At 38.8% G+C, this 19,044-nt stretch overlaps 1 protein-coding gene across 1 annotated transcript in view; it reads right to left on the reverse strand.

The window, feature by feature from the left end:
- Positions 1 to 19,044, reverse strand: part of CFAP99 (cilia and flagella associated protein 99) — a gene marked incomplete at both ends in the record, with an annotated part of 61,246 nt that overhangs the window by 14,158 nt on the left and 28,044 nt on the right. Inside the window, 7 exons of the mRNA XM_082315914.1 lie at positions 4,513 to 4,664; positions 5,847 to 5,988; positions 7,758 to 7,962; positions 9,976 to 10,064; positions 14,008 to 14,067; positions 15,040 to 15,105; positions 17,279 to 17,359. Coding sequence (XP_082172040.1) covers positions 4,513 to 4,664; positions 5,847 to 5,988; positions 7,758 to 7,962; positions 9,976 to 10,064; positions 14,008 to 14,067; positions 15,040 to 15,105; positions 17,279 to 17,359 — 795 coding nt within the window. The remainder of the gene's footprint in view (positions 1 to 4,512; positions 4,665 to 5,846; positions 5,989 to 7,757; positions 7,963 to 9,975; positions 10,065 to 14,007; positions 14,068 to 15,039; positions 15,106 to 17,278; positions 17,360 to 19,044) is intronic.

Below are 19,044 nucleotides of genomic sequence, written 5' to 3' on the forward strand. Positions count from 1 at the left end.
CTACTTAGTTCCATAGAACTAGTGACGGTGGGGGTGTGGAATGCAAAAGAACAACCACTCCTCCAAATTGTATTTCTTGAACTGAAATTAAGTGGTAATGATAAACATATGTAAGTGAAACTCATTAAAATCCTTTTAATGGAGATAAATCATTCAGTTAAAGAGCCTTCATTTTTTTCAAGCAGTCCTTTTTAGCAGAAAAAAAAAGCCCTTGTATTGAATACTGAGCAAATTGTTGACAGAATAGTAGTTGCCGTTCTGCTTTTGAGCTTTTCACAAAACAGAACATGAAGGGGAAGGAACAAAAACCAAACAGGAAAAGAGAAGGATGCTCTGTCATAGATAGATGCTCAGATTGTCGTTGGGCTGCAAGAATTGACCTGGGTCCAGTCACTCTTCTCTGGTCTGGGAGGCCATCCAGGCAGTCTAGTCAGGTACTCGTCCTCCAGTGACCATTCTCTGGCTGTTCAGAGCAGTGGGTGCATGAAATAGGGGGGAAAGCCAAGAGAGATGAAGAAAACAGTAAGGTGGGCAGGGGCGGGCGGACAGGGGCAACAAAACCACAAAACAGAGTACAACAAATAACCAGGCTTGGCTCTCTGCTGCTACAACATTGGTGCTCAAGAGGTATTATTATTGAGTTAGTCTGGAGAATACAATGATACAAGCTTGTTAGTGAAGGAGAACATGTCTTGGGTGGCCATCCCTGGGGACTCCTCCAAGATTTCCAAGAGTCTCTCCTGCAGTTTTGGTCCCCATAGCTTCTCTTTGTAAAGCTTCAAAAGTTGAGTCAGTAAGAAAAGATCACCACTGTTTTTTCACCTGAGTCTTCAATTTTGGCTCAGTGGTTTCTGCTTCCATGCTCTTCCTGTGTACCAAACATGACCTAAACAATGGTCACCAGAAGCATCAGTAGAAGGTTGATAAAAGAGTCCAATATTAAGCAGTCTTTATTTTTGCATCTCTTTGAAAAATATGTACTACCATAGGTTACTGAAACACTAAATGATAATTTATCTACTTCTCAAATTTCAATTTAGAGTGAATTTGCAAATAGCAAGTGCTATAATACCTTGCTTCTAATTTAAACTAGTCAATGACCATCAAGTTGTATTCACAGGAAGTGAAAGGAAAATGTTTTGCAACAGGGCATATATACCAGTGGTAGTGTTTGAGCATGGCAAGCAGACACTGAAAAGGTCTAGGAAAGAGAATTACATACGAACATAGAATGGTAGGGGCTGAATATTTTGAGTGCCTGCATTTCAAAAATATTCAGTGAAGACAGTGAAGTGGTTTCTAAAATATGAGAAGTCCTACACTTGTACAGTAGATAATGCTGGTGTTCAAGCAACTTAAGTGCCATCAAGGGAAGAACTGGGTACTCTAAAAATTATGAGAATGAATGAGAATTTTATGGACACATACTTAATTTCACTAAGTCTGAAAAAGCCTTTTGTAGAAAGAAAAAAGCACGCAAGCTATCACCAAAAGTGTGCTAATTCACTCAGAGTGCTATTGTAATAGTGAGTATAAGGGAACTGTGAAGTTGAGATATAGAATCATAGAATGGTTTGGGTTGGAAGGGACCTTAAAGATCATCTAGTCCAACCCCCCCCTGCCATGGGCAGGGACACCTTCCACTAGGCCAGGTTGCTCAAAGCCCCATCCAGCCTGGCCTTGAACACTTCCAGGGAGGGGGCATCCACAGCTTCCCTGGGCAACCTGTTCCAGTGCCTCGCCACCCTCATATTGTAAAAAATTTCTTCCTTACGTCCAACTTAAATCTACCCTCTTTCAGTTTCAAACCATTGCCCCTTGTCCTATCATTACAGGCCTTGGTAAAACATCTTTCTCTTATAAGTCCCTTTATATACAGAAAAGCTGCAATAAGGTCTCCATGGAGCCTGCTCTTCTCCAGGCTGAACAACCTCAACTCTCTCCGTCTTTCTTCATAGGAGAGGTGTTCCTCTCTCTGATCATTTTTGTGGCCCTCCTCTGGACTTGTTCCAACAGGTCCATGCCTTTCTTGTGCTGGGGACCCCAGAGCTGGATGCAGTACTCCAGGTGAGGTCTCACCAGAGCAGAGCAGAGGGGGAATATCACCTCCCTTGACCTCCTGGTCACGCTTAAAAGAAGTGTGCAGCCCAGGATATGATGAGCTTTCAGGGCTGCAAGTGTGCATTGCCAGCTCATATCAAATTTTTCATCTACCGATATCCCAAGTCCTTCTCTGCAGGGGTATTCTCAATCAATTCATCCCCAGTCTGTATTGATATTGGGGATTGCCCTGGCCCAGGTGCAGGACCTTGCACTTGGCCTTGCTGAACTTCAAATGGTTCACATGGGCACGCTTCTCAAGCCTGTCAAGGTCCTTTTCCTCGAGTGTATCACCTGCACCACCCAGCTTGGTGTCATCCACAAACTTGCTGAGGGTGCATTTAATCCCACTATCTATGTCATTAGGGAAGATATTAAATAGTATCGGTCCCAGTACAGACCCTTGAGGGATACCACTCATTACTGGTTTCCACTTGGACATTGAGCCATTGACTGTAACTCTTTGGATGCGGCCATCCAGCTAATTCCTTATCCATCTAACAGTCCATCCATATCATTCAGGTCCATTCTCTTGTACTTGCAATATGACCTGTATGGCCACTCCATTTTCAGCAACCTTACACTTCTAGTAACCTTACACAATAGGATAAGCTTGAATTTTGAATGAATTTTTCATATATGACTTGAAACCTGCTGTATTTTTCTGCTTTGTCTTTTGAGATGAGCTAGATGGGGAAATGTATTTAAAGCCATATTCTGTACTTAGAAACAAACAGTATTTCAGTGGAAGCACTACATGAGGGGTCAACAGCCACTGTAAGTGGCAATGAAATGAACTAGGTTCAAAAATAAGGAAGTACTGACTTCCAGTCACCTTCATTTTCCTGAATGAGAGCCTGCACCGTTTTACAGAAGTTGTGATTGAAGAAGTAATGACATTTCCACATCCGACTACATCATACCATTGTGTCTTTGCAGCCTACATCTTGTGACTGAATCATATGGGTAACAAATGTGCAGTGAGACCAGCTAAGGGCTTCATTTTGGGTTGACACCATGTGCAACTCTATTGGAAGCAGTAAAAGACCTATAGATTGGAGTACCTCTTGGCATTTCCATGCAGACAGTTTACAGTATCTGTGGTGTACAATAATTCTTTGTACTCTTCACTTTTTTCCCTGCTTTTTCATTTGTGGTTCAGTATTTCTCCACAAATGGGTGGAGTAAGTCTGGGTTTGAAAAAGGAGAATTGCCTTCTTTGGCTGGAAAAGAAGGGGAGAAGTGATGGCAACAGCCATAAAGGCAACCAAAGAGAGTAAAGGAGGATGGGACATCTGGGGAGCTGAATTTATTCTTGTTCACTTATTTCACACTTTAAGATTAAATGTGTTCTAAAATCTGATAAATGAGATGGAGGATTTATCTGGTGGTTGCAAAGACAGTAGGTAGGTTTGGAAGCAATGAATGGCTCAGTTCTATTCAGAGGAGCAGGAGATAAAACCAAAGCATCATACTGACTGTTCCAACATCCCCATGGAAGGGAGACCAGTCCTTCTGTATGGTTTCTGCACAATAGCCATGGATGTTTTTTAATTTGTGATCTTCATCTGAATACTCATGAAAGGAAAGAAAAAACCCAAAAGGATTATATTTAAAATTGATAGTGCAATTTTATATTATGCTATGTTATTCTTCTTTCAGTGTGGATAAGACAAATGGAAGAGTATTTTCAGCTACTCTGCTTCTGATTTAGTGGTAAGATAACAGATTTCCGGATGCTGCCTAAGCCTGGAAATTCTGCAAAAGTGGACAATGCAAAGCCCAATCTCAGGCAATCTCACTTGTGTATCAACAGTAAGTTCAAGAAGTTTGGGATGCATTTACTGTAGACGTAACCACACACACACAAGTTATTTGCATAGTAAATGCATAGCAGCTCAGCAAGTTTTGGATTCTCTGGACAGTCTCTCTCACGTACCTGAAAGTTGACAGATTTGAAAGCAAAGGAAATTAATTTTGCTAATCACCATGGCAATCACCACTGCAATATGAACAACTGAACATCAGTCCAAACTTTGTGTTCATTCAGTCCTTACCCAGGACTGACAAATCTGTGAATTTGTGAAGATGGATAGAACATGTTGTAATCACTTGCCAGTCTCTTTTTGAAAGACAACAGGAAACCCAGATCCTATTGCCAAAATTCAAAGAAAGTTCAAGGGGGCTAAGATTTCACTTACCATCAGAATATTCTTCCTGGTAAAATTTTCATTTTATAAACTTTGTGAAAGTTCCAGTTCAGATCTAACCTTTGTGTCATGGGGTCACTGTACTTAATGCTATGCATCCAGACTGCAATATATCTGCATACAGTACACAATTCCTTTGAATGTGTGAAACACATACGATATACATTTATGTAAAACCAGTAGTTTTTCCTTTTGAGCTTACCTCAGTTAAATCAACGAACTTGTGTCTGAGGCTTGGTAAAGACTCAATAGCTCGTATTTGTTGAATTAGTTCATATCTTTTCCTTAGCTTCTCCTCCTCTTCTTCTAAAGCTTGCCGAAGAAGTTCTCGATTTTCTTCACAAACTTCCTGAACTGAAAGAAAAGAACTCATCTCTGTTAGCTGGCTGCATATTTTAACAAGTAGTCCATCTGGAGGAAAATTCATATGCATTTGTGAATAACGTTAATAATACTGATCTAAAGGTACTTGAGGGAACAGTCTGGCATTGGTGGGAGGAATGATTAGAGAAACAAATGAGTACTTCCCACCTCCACTATCTATCATTCTATTCAACACATAAACATACTGTATATATACATAAAGTAGACACTTTGAATTACTGCTTTGTAATTTCTGTTCTAATTAGTGCATACTGTTTCGTTATTTAATAAAACGGTATCATACAATAGCAAATATTCATAGTTTTTCAAGCTATATAGATGGTAAAAATCATTGAATTGCAAAGGCTGGCAGGCTTTGCTAGGCCATTTCAGAGTGGCTAACACCCTCTGCCCCCCTCAACCCTTATTGATACAAGTATGGAGACACACAAGCAGAGAAGTCTGCTCACCAAAATATGCACAACTAGAGGTAGCCTGTTCTACAGTAGATGTTAACACGGCGTTGCATTGGAATACGTACAGCCATGCCAGTCAGAACAGCCTTCTCCCTGGACTTCATTAGCTAATGCATTAACTGGAGAATTTTCTTGAAGAATAATGGAGGATGAGTAACATTATTTCCCTTCATCCTAACAACTGGTCTGTCTTGGAGGGGGTACATCTTTCTCCCTTGTGATACTGTCCTTCTAGGAGATAGATAGCTTTTCTTTCCTTAGCTACAGTCGTCTTCTCTGGAGAAGACAATAATCTTGAGCCATGATTCTTTCACAGTGGTTGCTAGGCAAATCCTCTATTAATGATATGAATCACAAGAATCTGAGCTTCATAACTTGACTTGACAAAAAGTACAGTAATTCACATATATGCTGCTTTTAGATGGAAGGGAAACTAGTTGCAGAACATTAGTGCTGTATTTCTCCCTTTTAAACAAAGAGTAATTCCCATGACCAGTAGCTTAGAATTTCTGATCTACCCATGACCAACTTATTCCTGGAATTCATATTAATGCATTCATGGAAATGTATAGCCCGGATCTTTCCCTCAACTTCCCTTTCCTTTATGTAAAAATTGTAATTGGCCCAATAAAATAAAGATAAAGTAATTTGGGGACATTTGGCACCATCCCTCATTTTTCTGGCAATATGTAAATACCTATCTGCTGTTTGTATTTCTGGAGCTTTACTTTTGCTTGCTTTGCATTCTTGTGTCCTTCCACGACCTGCTCGACCAGCTCTCTCATTTCTTTCTGTTCCTGTAGACGTTTCTCTGCATACTGGTGCATCAGCTCTGCTTTCTAAATCCCAAACAAACAGGTGAATAAAATTCCTGATAACTGGTGATCTGAGTGTCTCAAATCATTGAAGTAGTACAAGGACAAATGGATTCAAAGTATTACATCATCCACAAAAGTAGCAAAGGACATGGGCTGGGGACAACATAGAGACCCAGATTTATGCTCCCCTCTCTATGTTTTATTTACCCACAACAGCCCTCCATAACATTTGCACTGCTATTTTCCAGGATTCTCTCCCGCATGTTTCTAAAAGCAGACAAAAAAAGCCATCTCTGGATCTGGTTGTGAGATACCAAGAAGAGTGCCAATCTAATACACAGCTGGTTATGTGCCTGCAGGATCTTCTTGGGCCTAAGTCATACCTCTGTAACATACAGCAAGGCTACTTTTGGCTATCATGTTCCTTTCTTTGTCAGCGGAAATGAACAGGAAGCAGGAAACTGGATTTTCCCAGACTACATTCCTTACTGTACTTAATGGGTTAGATAGAAGACTAGAGTTTTAAAAGAAGGAGGAGGGTCGACATGACAGCTGAGCTGTTGGTGAATGGGGAACCGGTGCTCAGTACTTCTGGAGATCTCCATATGGATGAAGTGCCCTGCTGGCATCTGTTGGCAAGTGAAGGGAGCTGCCTGGAACTGGTCAGGTTAGAGCAAGTCTGATTTGCGCATCCCCAAATCTATACATATTGGGGCATTTCTGTTAACCAATAAAACACTTATGCTCTGAAAGTGAGGTGAAAAATTAGAATAATTTTGGAATGAGTGTGAGCAAACATGCTATGCTCAGTTACACATAGTAAGGTTCGCTTTAAGTTCTTGCTGCAGCCTGTCTAAACAGACATGAAGACTCAATGCCAAAAAAGGTTGAAAGATTTTTTTAAAGGACAGAGAAGGAACTCATTAAGCAAGTTTCCCTTTTGCAGCATGGCCTTTATGAAAATCTTGTACATTTGTGGTTGCATCTTAAGTTGCTGAGATGCTGCAGAGACATCTGTGAGAGTTGGCCAAGAGAAAAGTACTGGCTGGCCTACAGGGCGTAGCAGCAAACTGGGTTAACAGAAAAGCCTGTGATAGTGACTATGAAAAATTTAAAATCTATAGTATTAGTTATTTCTTGATCACTTGTTTAGTTTATAGGAAAAGCACTGGAAAAATGTAATGTGAGTTTGGGAAAAAAATGAAAAGATCTAGCAATGTTTTTGGGAAACTGTAATTTGCCAGATTGGAAAATGTGTGAAAATACTTCTTGGCATAAATATTCAGTTTTCCATATGTATAGATCCAAAGAGGGTTCTCTGCCTGAATTTTCCCCTAAGAGAGATCTAGGCATATCAGATAATATGAAGTAAATTGAATTATATCAGTTTAAGAAAACAAATTCTTTCATATTTGTGGCTCTCATTTTAACAAGATAATGAAATTAGTTATATATTGGTGATTTCATTGCAAATGGTGCTTAGTATCTCAGTATCTGTTCAAAAAGGATACGCATAATGACATGAATGTAGGGGAGAATGCTTTAAGCTTCTGTTTTATTCAATTTACTTTGTAAGTGTTATCAGTCAAATCAAACACTTGTAAGAAGTACTTTAATGTATAAGCATTGCTGTGTCTGGAAGTTATAACACTGTTTTTCCATTGTTTGCAGACTCCAGTGAGTAAAGACACTGTATAGAACTTTTACACCTTCTTATAGTAGGTATCATCTGTGGTATGTTTTGCACTGATTGAATGTAAGCAGAATTCGAGCAACGCTGTATGTATTACCTCTTCTCTCATTAGATCAGCTTTCTTTTTATTTTCTTGAGTTACATTCCGATGGGCTAGAACTGCCTCTTCATGACTCAGTTTCCCTTGAAGCCTCCTACACTCTATTTCAGTCAGCTGCTCTTCCAAATCTTTTCCACGCATCTGTTTTTGCCATTCCAAGAATTCAGATGGGTCCCCAGCCCCTCGTAGCAAATTTTCAATTCTGCAAGAGAGAAGAAAGAGTATACTATTCTAGGGATCTGGCTCTGCAGCCCTGCCTTGGTTCGTAAAACATTTCTAGTAGTTTGTTGTGATATAAGGTATTTGATCTCCACAGAGAAGAAAGGCAGTCATCGCAAAGTCATTTGACAGATATATTTTAACTCCAGTCTAAGAGGTGTTCCTACTATGTGGAAAGCCTGAGAAAGCCAGGCTGGAAGGAAGTGCCTGAGGGCATGGACCTGAAAGTTTTCAGTAAAACAAAGCCCCAAGAGAGGGCAAACAAACTTTAGCTGCATATGGATTCTCCTAAGGAGCAAGGAGAATGAGGCTGAAGGTATGTACATTTTCCCAGAGGCTTACTTTGCTTAGAGGTAGAAAGAACAAATATACCTTTTCTCTTTGGCAATCTTCTTGGCCACTTTAACACAGAGTACTAAAAACTTTTCTGCTTAATTCTATTTCTACTTTGTATTTTGCCAATTAAATAATATTACTGTAATGAAGAAAAGAAATATTCAGTTATTAAGCAAAACCACATTCTTATTTTTTGTGCTCGGCTGAGAGAGAAAAGCATAGCAAAGCTCTGCGGCAGGCCCATCAAAGTCCTGCAGCAGAGGATTGAATGAACCAAGAATTAGAGCAGAGACACAAAAATGCTGTGAGTTGCACCTTACTGCTGCTCCTCAATGCATATATATATATATATATATATATATATAAATTGTGTGTTAAATGCAGCTGAAGATTAAAACTCAATATAAAATAGTGTTAAGTTACAGGGAAAATCTATTCCTTTGCTGAGTGGAACAAAATTCTGCCAGATAAAGTGAACAGTATCATATGTAATATATAAAAGAACCTTGATATACATACATAGCTGAGAACAGAAGCTGAGTGATGCATAATATCTTACTGCTAAAATCCTGATCCATATACCAAAATTTGCTAGGTCCAAAGACCAAATCCAACCTTAGGCAGTCATTCCGGGACTTAAAATGCTAACAGTATTTAGTGCTTAGCCTCCTAAGTCAGGTGGATTAGAAATACTACTAAATCAAGATGACATGATATAGGTTTTACCTTTGTTAAAATTATTACTGAAAATGTTCTGTAATTCTTGTTATCGAATACAACCTGCAGTGGCCATTCAGGAGTCACCCTCTCCCTAGTTAACGTCCACTGGCTGATGTTTTTAAGCTGATGTTAACAGCCTTTGTCCTTGCCTAAGCTGCGCTGGAGGTATGCTTGCACCCAGCCTGGTACCTTGTTGACCCTGCCTTGTTGACTTGGTTTCCTGGCTTGACCTCAGCCCTGACTCATCACGACGGACTCATCTAGCAATCACTGGACCATTCGCTGACCCTGCTGTCTGTCACTGGATCCGCTCCGCTGCCTTGCCAGGGTTCTATGGAACGGAGCTACTGTCAGTGAGGATATTGTCCCTACATGCCTTGCTGCCACCCTCAGCTCCTGGCTCATCTTGCCTTGTGGAGCAGTGCACTCTTAGTCCTCCATATCTTACTGCGATAGAAATGGACAGGTATTTATATATACATATAAACAAGTTGTTTAAGTATCAAATTTGGCATGTAGTTGACCACAAACCATTGAAGAAAATGGAGGTATATGAAATTATTTGGCTTAATATATATGCATCTTTTATAATGGACACAGAAATAGATGTGTATTTGGGTCATTATTTATTCTGGAGAATTGGAATAAATATAACAAGTGATCTTTATTGGACTTTGCAAGTGGACACTAGCCAGAGTGCTAAATCAGAACACAGTCACACTGTAGAGCATCTACAGTAAAACAATGACTTTAAGTAGACTTTCATTTCAGTCCACTTTTCCCTTTATTTGTCAACTGTGTTTATAGAATAGCTACCTAATATCTTACAGCAGATCCATTATTTTAGTTTACCTGGAATTTACTTAATTATTTTTAATGTGGTTAATTATTCTATATCCAGGGATGTGAAAAGTAATCTGAGAAAGAAGCATGATTATACCTCTTGAGCTCCTGTTCCATTTTCCGCTGATAGAGGGCACCCTCTCTTAAAATAGCTGCAGCATTTAATTTAATAGGTATGTTGTCAATCTGTCAGGAAAGGGAATGTATATACTATAGTTAGTAATGTAAACCATAAAACAGAGTATAAAAACATTTCAATGGGTTAAATAAATCGACCTAAGACAGCATAAATTTTGCTTAAAGCATTCATCTAGCATTCATCTGACATTCACAATGAAATTGCATGCTGTTCATAAACCACTCAAGCTGCTTAAGAAATCAGCAAAGTCCCCCAAGTGGATTATAAATTTGTAATCACGCTTGGACCATGTCAAATCCCATCGAATGTGTTCACTTCCTTTCATTTTTTTTGGTGCTCATATACATAGTGTGCAGGGATTCCATCTGCTTTGGACAAAGAAAATAAGCAGCTTCTCTAAAAGACGGTAAGTTAGCCAAAACCATTAAAGTAAACCATAAGCAGTACCTTTCATAGGAAGGTGTCAAAAGTGTTTTACAAATAATCACTATTTTAACTTCAAAATATTTCTAAGACGACTGGCATCACCAACTGCCATATCCATTTTCTAGATAGTAGAAGTGAAGTACAGTTCTCAGTGACTTTCAGTCCTCATGGTGTAACTTGGACTAGATCCTGTGCCTGCTTTGCAGTTCTTCAAAGTATTGCCTTAGGACTAACTCCCAGACAACCTCGAAATACTGAGGGAAGAAGGGAACAATCTCTCTGCCAGTTAAAAATGTTCCCTGCACAAGGAGGCTGTTCAGAAAAAAATATATCACCTTTGCAGACACATATAATAGACCTGAGGCAAAGCAGTGCTGGCGGGATAAGCACTGGGATCATTCCTGCAGAAAACAAAGCTTAGTCATGACATATTTGTCCTAAATTCAGACAAGTTCTGTGTTCAGAATCCAAACATGTATTTAAATTCCAAATTAACAGCTTAATGAGTGGCTGAGAAAGAGATGCACAGAATCACTCAACCTATACACTGCAAATATTGTATGCACAAGTATGTACTGCAGTCTCCTGAAATACATAAGCTAACTGGGAAAAGGATGTTTTATAATTGGTAGTAATTAGGTAGGTTGAGGATAACAAACACATGCTATCACCTAGAAATTCACTAAATAGAATTACTGTGTTTTCCACACAGATGGCACATTTTAATGGAAAAAAATGAATTACCTGTCTGTTTCTTGACAAAATGATGATAACTTGAAGAATTCAGGAAAAGAACCCAAAACGATGTATTTTATTTCTTTTGTTTGACTCACTATACTTACTCTTTTTAATGCCTAATGATGCCCTTCCTTCCTTTTGGCCTACTTCTCAACCCTCCTCAAAGTCTTCTGCATTATATGAACACTCCCTCTCCAGCCTGTATTTTACACACTATACTGACTTACAGTAGACATTTTCTCTGACACATGTAGAAATTTTCATATTTTTGGCAATTACCTCTGTATACAGATTTCATGTTCTGTATTTACTAACTATAATTTGGATAGAGAACTAAACTAAGAATGATTACAGAAATACCTTTAAATTCAGTTTCCCAGTTTATTAAACAGAAATATGACTGTAGGACAATGAAACAGAAATATGACAGCCCATATAGTCAATTTAACTAGGACTCCCAAGATATATGCAGACAGGTACAAGTAAAATAACTGAATAGATTCTTCTATCTCATACGGTATCAAGGAATTTTTGAATTTTACCTGTTCTTTGTCTGTCATGAGATACCTTCCCTTTTTTCAAGATGAGAAAATGGAAATAATCGGGAAAATTGCAGAACATTAATTCTTGTGGAAAAAAATTGTATTCACTACTTCCACCTAATGAACACACAATAGCTCACCAAAACCAATAAATATGTAAAGAGCAAGGTCTGATATGAGCAAGAGGCAGATTGAGACAGAGTGATGATGCATTTGTACTGTCTCATTCTTCCAGTGAAAGGGACGAATAGATATTTTGTAACAGCAATGAGAAATAATTGCTGCTGCACATAATAAATGTGTCTGAAATGAAAAAAAAAGTATTTAATATACTGTGGGTGTTCTAAAAAGAGGAAAGGAAAATACTAGTTGGTTAAAACATTATATAATTTCATTAATTTGAGGACAGATCATAATCTTATTTATAAATCTTGGATAAACCTTCTTCTTAGGATTTGTCTACTCACAGAGTTGCACAGGCAGGAAGGGAACAGGAATAGAAAGTATTTTAAAAGTCAATAACAACATGCCTATCTCAGCTTGCAAGTTATAGCAGCATCTTGAATGTCACCTAACCAACCTTTAAGGCAAATGTGTTTAGACGAGATAAAACTGATTGTGCTCCTAGAGGAGATACTAGGAGGTGTTAGAAGTGGCCCTGATCAATGCCATAAGATGCCAGATCCATATTTTTCTTTATGCAGTTTAGGTAGATAGTTTGCCTCACATTAGTCCTAAGATTTCAGTATTTTAAATTATCAGAAAAGGAAGTGGAATATACGTAGTCCTGAACTAAGCCCACATAATTACAGGTCATGCGTGTTTGGGTTAACTATGTAAATGTTTCCTGTCTTGGTTTTTTTCCCCCTCTTTTGAGTGCAGAAGGAACTGGGTTCTTACTACTTTCCTGTGATTTAAATGCCATTGCATTGTAAGCAAGCAGACCGAATAGGTGATACTGTTATTAAAGATATAACTTCAGTATGTGATAAATGCCAGATATGCTTTAGAAATAGTTGCCAGATGCCCAGTTCCCCAAGCAGGGAATGAGTCTTTCCGAAGTGTATATGAGCTGTACCTAAATACATAGTTTCAAAGAGTAGGCAGACCTGCTCACAAGGTATTTGAGGTCACAATACAAGCACAGCTACCACATGAAATTATTCTGCATATGAACTTGAAGCAAATGAAAGGTGGCAGATTGAATGATTAAGACTGAAGATTATCTGTAGCACAGTTATTGCAGAAATAGCAATGTGAGTTTTCACGTGTTATACCGTTAAGGCTGAACAGCCCATTTTCCGTGTTTACGGTTCTCTGACCCTTGGAAATCCTACCAGAGAAGCAATCAGCATAGTGGATTTTATGACCTCAGTATGTGTCTAAAGGAAACAAGACAAACATCCAGACTGATTGTATATTGTGTATCAGTCATTAGCTGGAATGATTGTTCAGCATTCTTCAGGATCTCATTTTGAAACAGTGATTTACAGACACAAGATTCTTCTGTCCCTCTGCTGAGTTCTTAAACCATGGGTTCACAGTTGTTTTTTTCCTGTGGACTATTCTCAAGCCTTACCATTTTACATAACAACTTCTCCCTTTGGAATTGAAAACACTGTTAAGGCATTATGGTTACATTGTGCAACTGCACACAGCTTACCTGTCAGGGCACCAACAGGTCTCAGTTGCCCTGACCGGCCTCACCTAGGACCACCACTCACACCCTCTGCTCACTGATCCAGGAGCCCCGCTTAAGCTCAGATATGGGCTTCAGTCCTTTCCCGTTATGCTGGAGGTAATTCTGCTCCTGGTTGTCTCTCCAATTCTGTCTTCTGCTGTCATGGACCTGGGTTGCTGTTGTAGCCTCGTCTCCTGACTGGACTTCTTGGGGGGACCCCAGACCTGAGTTGTTACCTTGCTTTGTCTAAGGATGACTGGCTGCCAGCAGAACCTGTCACTACCGCCAACCTCGTCATGTTCAGATACTGTGGCCTGGTTGGTGAGGGCACTGCCTGTGGTTTCATTACCTTTGGCTCCTTGTTTCTCTTCCCGCCTGGAGTAGCAACACTCTTGTTGCTCCCTGACCTTTTCTTTGTGGATTGTTAATGGTGCATAGGCCAAAATTTATGAGCCATCGACCCAATCCATCCCATTCTCCTGGCCACACAACTTGGTGTGAAAACATGGATTCCAGTAGAGTTCGCATCACCACAGAATTTGCATGTGTGTTTTTTCACTCCAAAGTTTTCAATTACATCTGACAACCTTAAAGGCTACTCACCTTGCTTTGGATCTTTTGAGCCTGGAATGCTGGACTACTCTTCATACTGTCATGTGTGTTCTGCAGTTCAAACCAAAAATACATTATTTCATTTCAGAGACAGATTTTCAAGTACTTAGCAAAAAATATTAGGTATTTACCAAAAATCACTCTTGAATATTCATCTAGAGTAACAAACATGATCATAGGGGACGTATTTTGGAATTGTTATATCCACAAAAACTTGCTATGTGCACCCAACTTAGTGGGAATATTTCATATCACATGACCATACAAAGGTAGGTCCAAATATTGACTAAAATGTGTTTACTAAAATAATGCTAAAAAAAGTAACAACAGTGGTGGTTTTTTTGACTATGAAATATTACCTATATATATGAATATGTTCAGCTCTTAACTGAAATGCATATTGGGAAGACAAAATGGGGTGTCAAAGCACACTTCATGAAATTGTTAAATAGTGGTAGAATTCTACTGATGGTTATTAATTTAATTTTATGATAGCTATAGATACTGATGTGAAAGTGTCTGGTGTCATGGGGATGAACACAGTGAATAGAATATACAGATGTGACGCTGAAATGAATACATTACATACATAGTTTGGTGACATAACTGTGAACTGGCAATCAACCAAAGAAAGAATTCTGTATGAATGGGACCGTTATTCCCTCAGCTTGGCTGCTCTGTGGCATAAAAGTTAATGGAAAAATAATATGTGTGTTTGGAGAAATATTGCCATTTTGGAGACTTGTTGGAGTAGTATCACAGGAAGGCTGCTTGTCTTAAAATTAGGAGAATAATAAAGCAGCACTAGAAGTATAAGAAAAGGGGGTTGTGCATTACACATCCAAAGAGGCAAATGTTAGTATATGGATGTGAAATGACAGTACAGCTATAAATGATAGCACATAATTCCTAACCCCAAATAAACAAAAATTTTAAAATACTTTGAGATCTCTTCAAATACACCAGTCATTTTTCATCTTCATACTGAAGGATTTTTAGGTAATAAAGTATTTTGTAGCATACCTCTCCCTTTTCAGGCTTCATGGTTGCACACCTGAACTGGTTAGCATTTGCTTTCAGGAGCAGATCCTAAAATTAAAGCAATTAGCTTGAAGATGATGGTACATTTACATTCTCTAATAAGAATTTTCTGTCTTGAAAAGCTTTGCAGCCCAGAGCAGTATATTGACTTGTTTCCAACGAATGAAAGCTTGACTTAGTATCTATATGAATTTCCATTCCTCATTAAAAACTTGAAGTAGGCAAGTTTTGATTTTCTACATAGTTCTCTCTGTATCCTTTGCATAGGGCATCAGGCCTTTGATTGATAGGTCTGCCCATATGAAATATGTTGCTCACCCAGAATTCAACTTACAAGCCTCATAATTATCTATGGCACATCAGTACCATAGGTAGTAACTCTTTGCTCATAGCTAGCTAACAATGGCTTTGTTTTTGAGTTAAATTAGAAGACTATGATCAGGGGATCTGAGCACCAAGGGTTGCTCCACTAGGCACACCCCTACCAGTAACTCCACCTGCCATTTTAAAGGGGGAGGTACAGGCAGCCACATTTCTAGTTTTTGGATATTTCCTTTGGTTGTAAACAGTAATCTCTAATCAAAGCTGTGAAACAGATGAGATTTTCTAATGGCTTTCTGGACAGCAGCTGTCCATAACATGAGCGCTTCCATAACTGTCTAGAGTATGGCTTTCAGTGTTCTCACTCCTTACAGATGCTCAGACATGGTACTTATAATGACAGCTATAGCTTCTGCAAAAATGCTGTGAAACAAATGGCATTTTTAATGCATATTTGTTTAGGACCCAACATTTCAGCTTGTTTAGCAAACAGTCAAGGGACCTGACCTTTGTGAATGCTTTGGATGCCTTTTATAACATTCCAGAGGTGACAAAAACTGCTGTTATTGCAGCTGTAATTTCTGTGGTGGTTTTCCTTTGTTCCTTGTATTCGTGCATTTTCTTCACTGAAGAATGTGGCTGGTAGTTACGTGATTTTATAGTTGTCATAGCTTTTTGACAATATAGGCACTGTGATATCTTGCTTTTCCCCCTCAGTTTTTCTAGGAAGTTTGTACATACAAATAAGCACACAGACAAATAGGCGTGTGCTTTCTCCACAATATGGAAATGGTAAAAGAATAAAAAATAATATCATATTGTTTTATAATGAAATACCAAGCATAGGTAATGTGATGGGCCAGCAGAAGGAATGCAAAGTTTATCCCCCTAGAATCTATCACACATTAAAGCATTTACAACAGTTGAAGAACAGAATCCAATGCCCCTTTCACAAGGACATGAGGAGAGCCCAGAACAGTGATAAATGGACTTGTATTGGCTAGTGAAAGCTAGAGTAAGGCATTTTCAGAATGGGGGTGGGAGAGTGCAGATAAAAAGGGGCCAAATAGCATGCCTTCTATCAAGCTTATACTGTTATTCGATTCGGTGTAGCGATTGCAGTGTGGGGAGGAAGAAAGAAAGTAGAAACTGACATTTAATTAATTCCCTTCCAAGGAGAAGACGACAACAATCTGCTTGAACTATGATAGGAGGTAACTCATTGAACAGGGTTCATATCAAAGTTTGGATCAAATAACTAGATCTGTTTCTTTGTTTTTCCTGGCTTTCCCTTCTCCTGCTCTCTTAACACACAGACCAGGTACTCTGCTTCTTTACAAATCATGATGACTTCCCACTCTCAGCCTGCTTAGGGAGAGAGTATGGAGTCTGCACAAAAAAGAAGTCAGAGTCTGCTGGTATTTTAAAACAGTGGGTGATGACATGTGGTTATTCATCAGTTACTATAGAAAACAAACAAAAATATTGAACATATTTTGTATTTTGAAGCCTTAACTATTAAGTGAATACCTTAAATATCCACATGTCCTGTGGGAGTAAAAAAGCCATCAAACTATTTCAAGCTTGAGAAGAGAAGAAAGTAATAATGCTTTTGCTATCTTACATGGCTACTTGCATAATTTCTCACATAGTACTTGTACAGTGAATAAAAGGTGGACCTTGTCTCAGACAATTAATAATAAAATAAGGAAGATGGAAAAAGGGTGATAGAACAGAATAGAGGATACAAACTTCATGATTCTAGAGAAAGAGCCAGGAGCTATCAGGTTCAAAAGCAAATATGTTTCAGATAAAGTTCTAAGAATTGTGAAAACGGAACATTACAGAACAAACAGTTTAGAAGAAAGGAAAGACTAGAACAAGAACATCATACACTTACTTCTGCTTTTCGGCGATTTCTTGTTTTGATTTCCTCTAGTTGCTTTTTTTCCTTTGGAGGTTTGTAGGTGCTTGGAGGAACCTATATTAAAAGGCAATAATCTCCACAATATGGGGTGTAAAACATTCCAAGTGTCACATTCTTGCAGGTAAAAAACACATTCACTTTTACTGCAGAACAGCTGCAGTTATTTTTTAACTATTTATTCTTTTCTATTAGTGCCAGTGTAGAAGACATGGACAGATTCCAATTAGCTGGGATTACCCAGGCTTTTCATTCCTGTGCAATGTAATATAACTGCTGGACAAAAGACCAGAAACAAAGAAAAATCCAAAACTAGTACAAGAAAGTCTTCAGAAATAATAAATCCTATAGGACCTATCAAGGGGAAAAAGAAGTTGCCAAAAGGGGAAAAGTTCTGTTTGGCATCTCATAAACTTCATCTTCACAGCACTGAGAGCCAGATAGGGCAGCTGAATAAAGTTAAGCTGTGGAGCTCTTTGGCAAAGTGTGTGGTAGTAGCAACAAGTTACAGAGACTCCAAAGAAGTTTAGGGAAAAGAAATCCTTTGAAGTTTATTAAATACCCAGGAACTTCATTGTAGCTAAAGACGTCTTTGAACTGAAATGGTGGGAGACTGAGAAGGCAGTTGGAGAAAGCAGCAGCCCTGCTTGTCCTTCCCTGTAGTCTTCCCAGAAACCTGTGTTTGGCCACTGCTGGAGAAAATACACTGGGCAGAATGGGCCTTTGCTCTGGTCTACTATGGCTGCCCTAGTGTCCTTGTAAGGGAATACCATTGGAGGTGTAGATTAACGTTTGGAGGTGGAGGACTGAGAGGGCCCTCCTAGCATTAGTCACAGATTTGGGAAAGCATTCACGTGTCAGAAAGTGCTACAAATAAAATGACCAGGAAAGATTTATAGTCTGGCTGTCATACGGATCAACAGGAGACTAGGGACTGTATGCTTTTGAGTTAGGCTGAAACTTCTGGGGGATTTCAATATTTGCTTTAGCAATAAATTTTGCCCAGAAGCAAACTGAAAAAAAGACTGGATGTCTCCTTCCTATGTGGGTGAGATAGTCTGCCAGTTTACTGGACATCTGCTTAAATATTTATTTTGCTAAAAATGTTCTAGCTCAATTAGAAATTACAGAATTAATTCAAACATTAATGGGAAAAATCTATGATCTGTATTGTACTGGAGGTCAGCTTAGGAAACCGGGGGATCCCATCTAGCTTTATTGGACTATATAAAGACCTATGCTTTCAAAAGCTTGTGAATCTGATGTACTTTCCATTGCCTTTGCTATTTGACATTATCTACAGGCAAAACAAATGCACAAACGGAAACAGCTAACAATTAAATGCACTGGTGAGACTGCTCAAGTATTTTTGTGAGCTTTTTAAGTCAAATAGAACTGAAAGTATTTCCCAGCAGTATCTAAGAATTTTTATTATGCTTTTATGGATGGCGAAATTAAAGCCCAGAGGATTTGCAAAGGGTTGCACAGGCAGCGAGTATCAGTTTATTTCACTCTTCTTCCTAGTCATGTGCTTTACCTGCAAAACTGTACTCATCTGCCAGTGTAAGCTGAAAATCTCTCCTCAGAAACTGCTATGCTTATTCCAAGTAATTTAAGGAGGAGACTTTTCAATCAGCTCTGTTTCAAAAATGATCTTAGCCTTGTAATTTAGCCCTCAGATACCATGGTGATGAGTACCAATCAGACAGATAGATAGACAATACAGCAATTACCCAGTTGCC

This window comes from Platalea leucorodia (genome assembly GCF_965183815.1).
Source record: "Platalea leucorodia genome assembly, chromosome: 6".
Lineage (NCBI taxonomy): Eukaryota > Metazoa > Chordata > Aves > Pelecaniformes > Threskiornithidae > Platalea > Platalea leucorodia.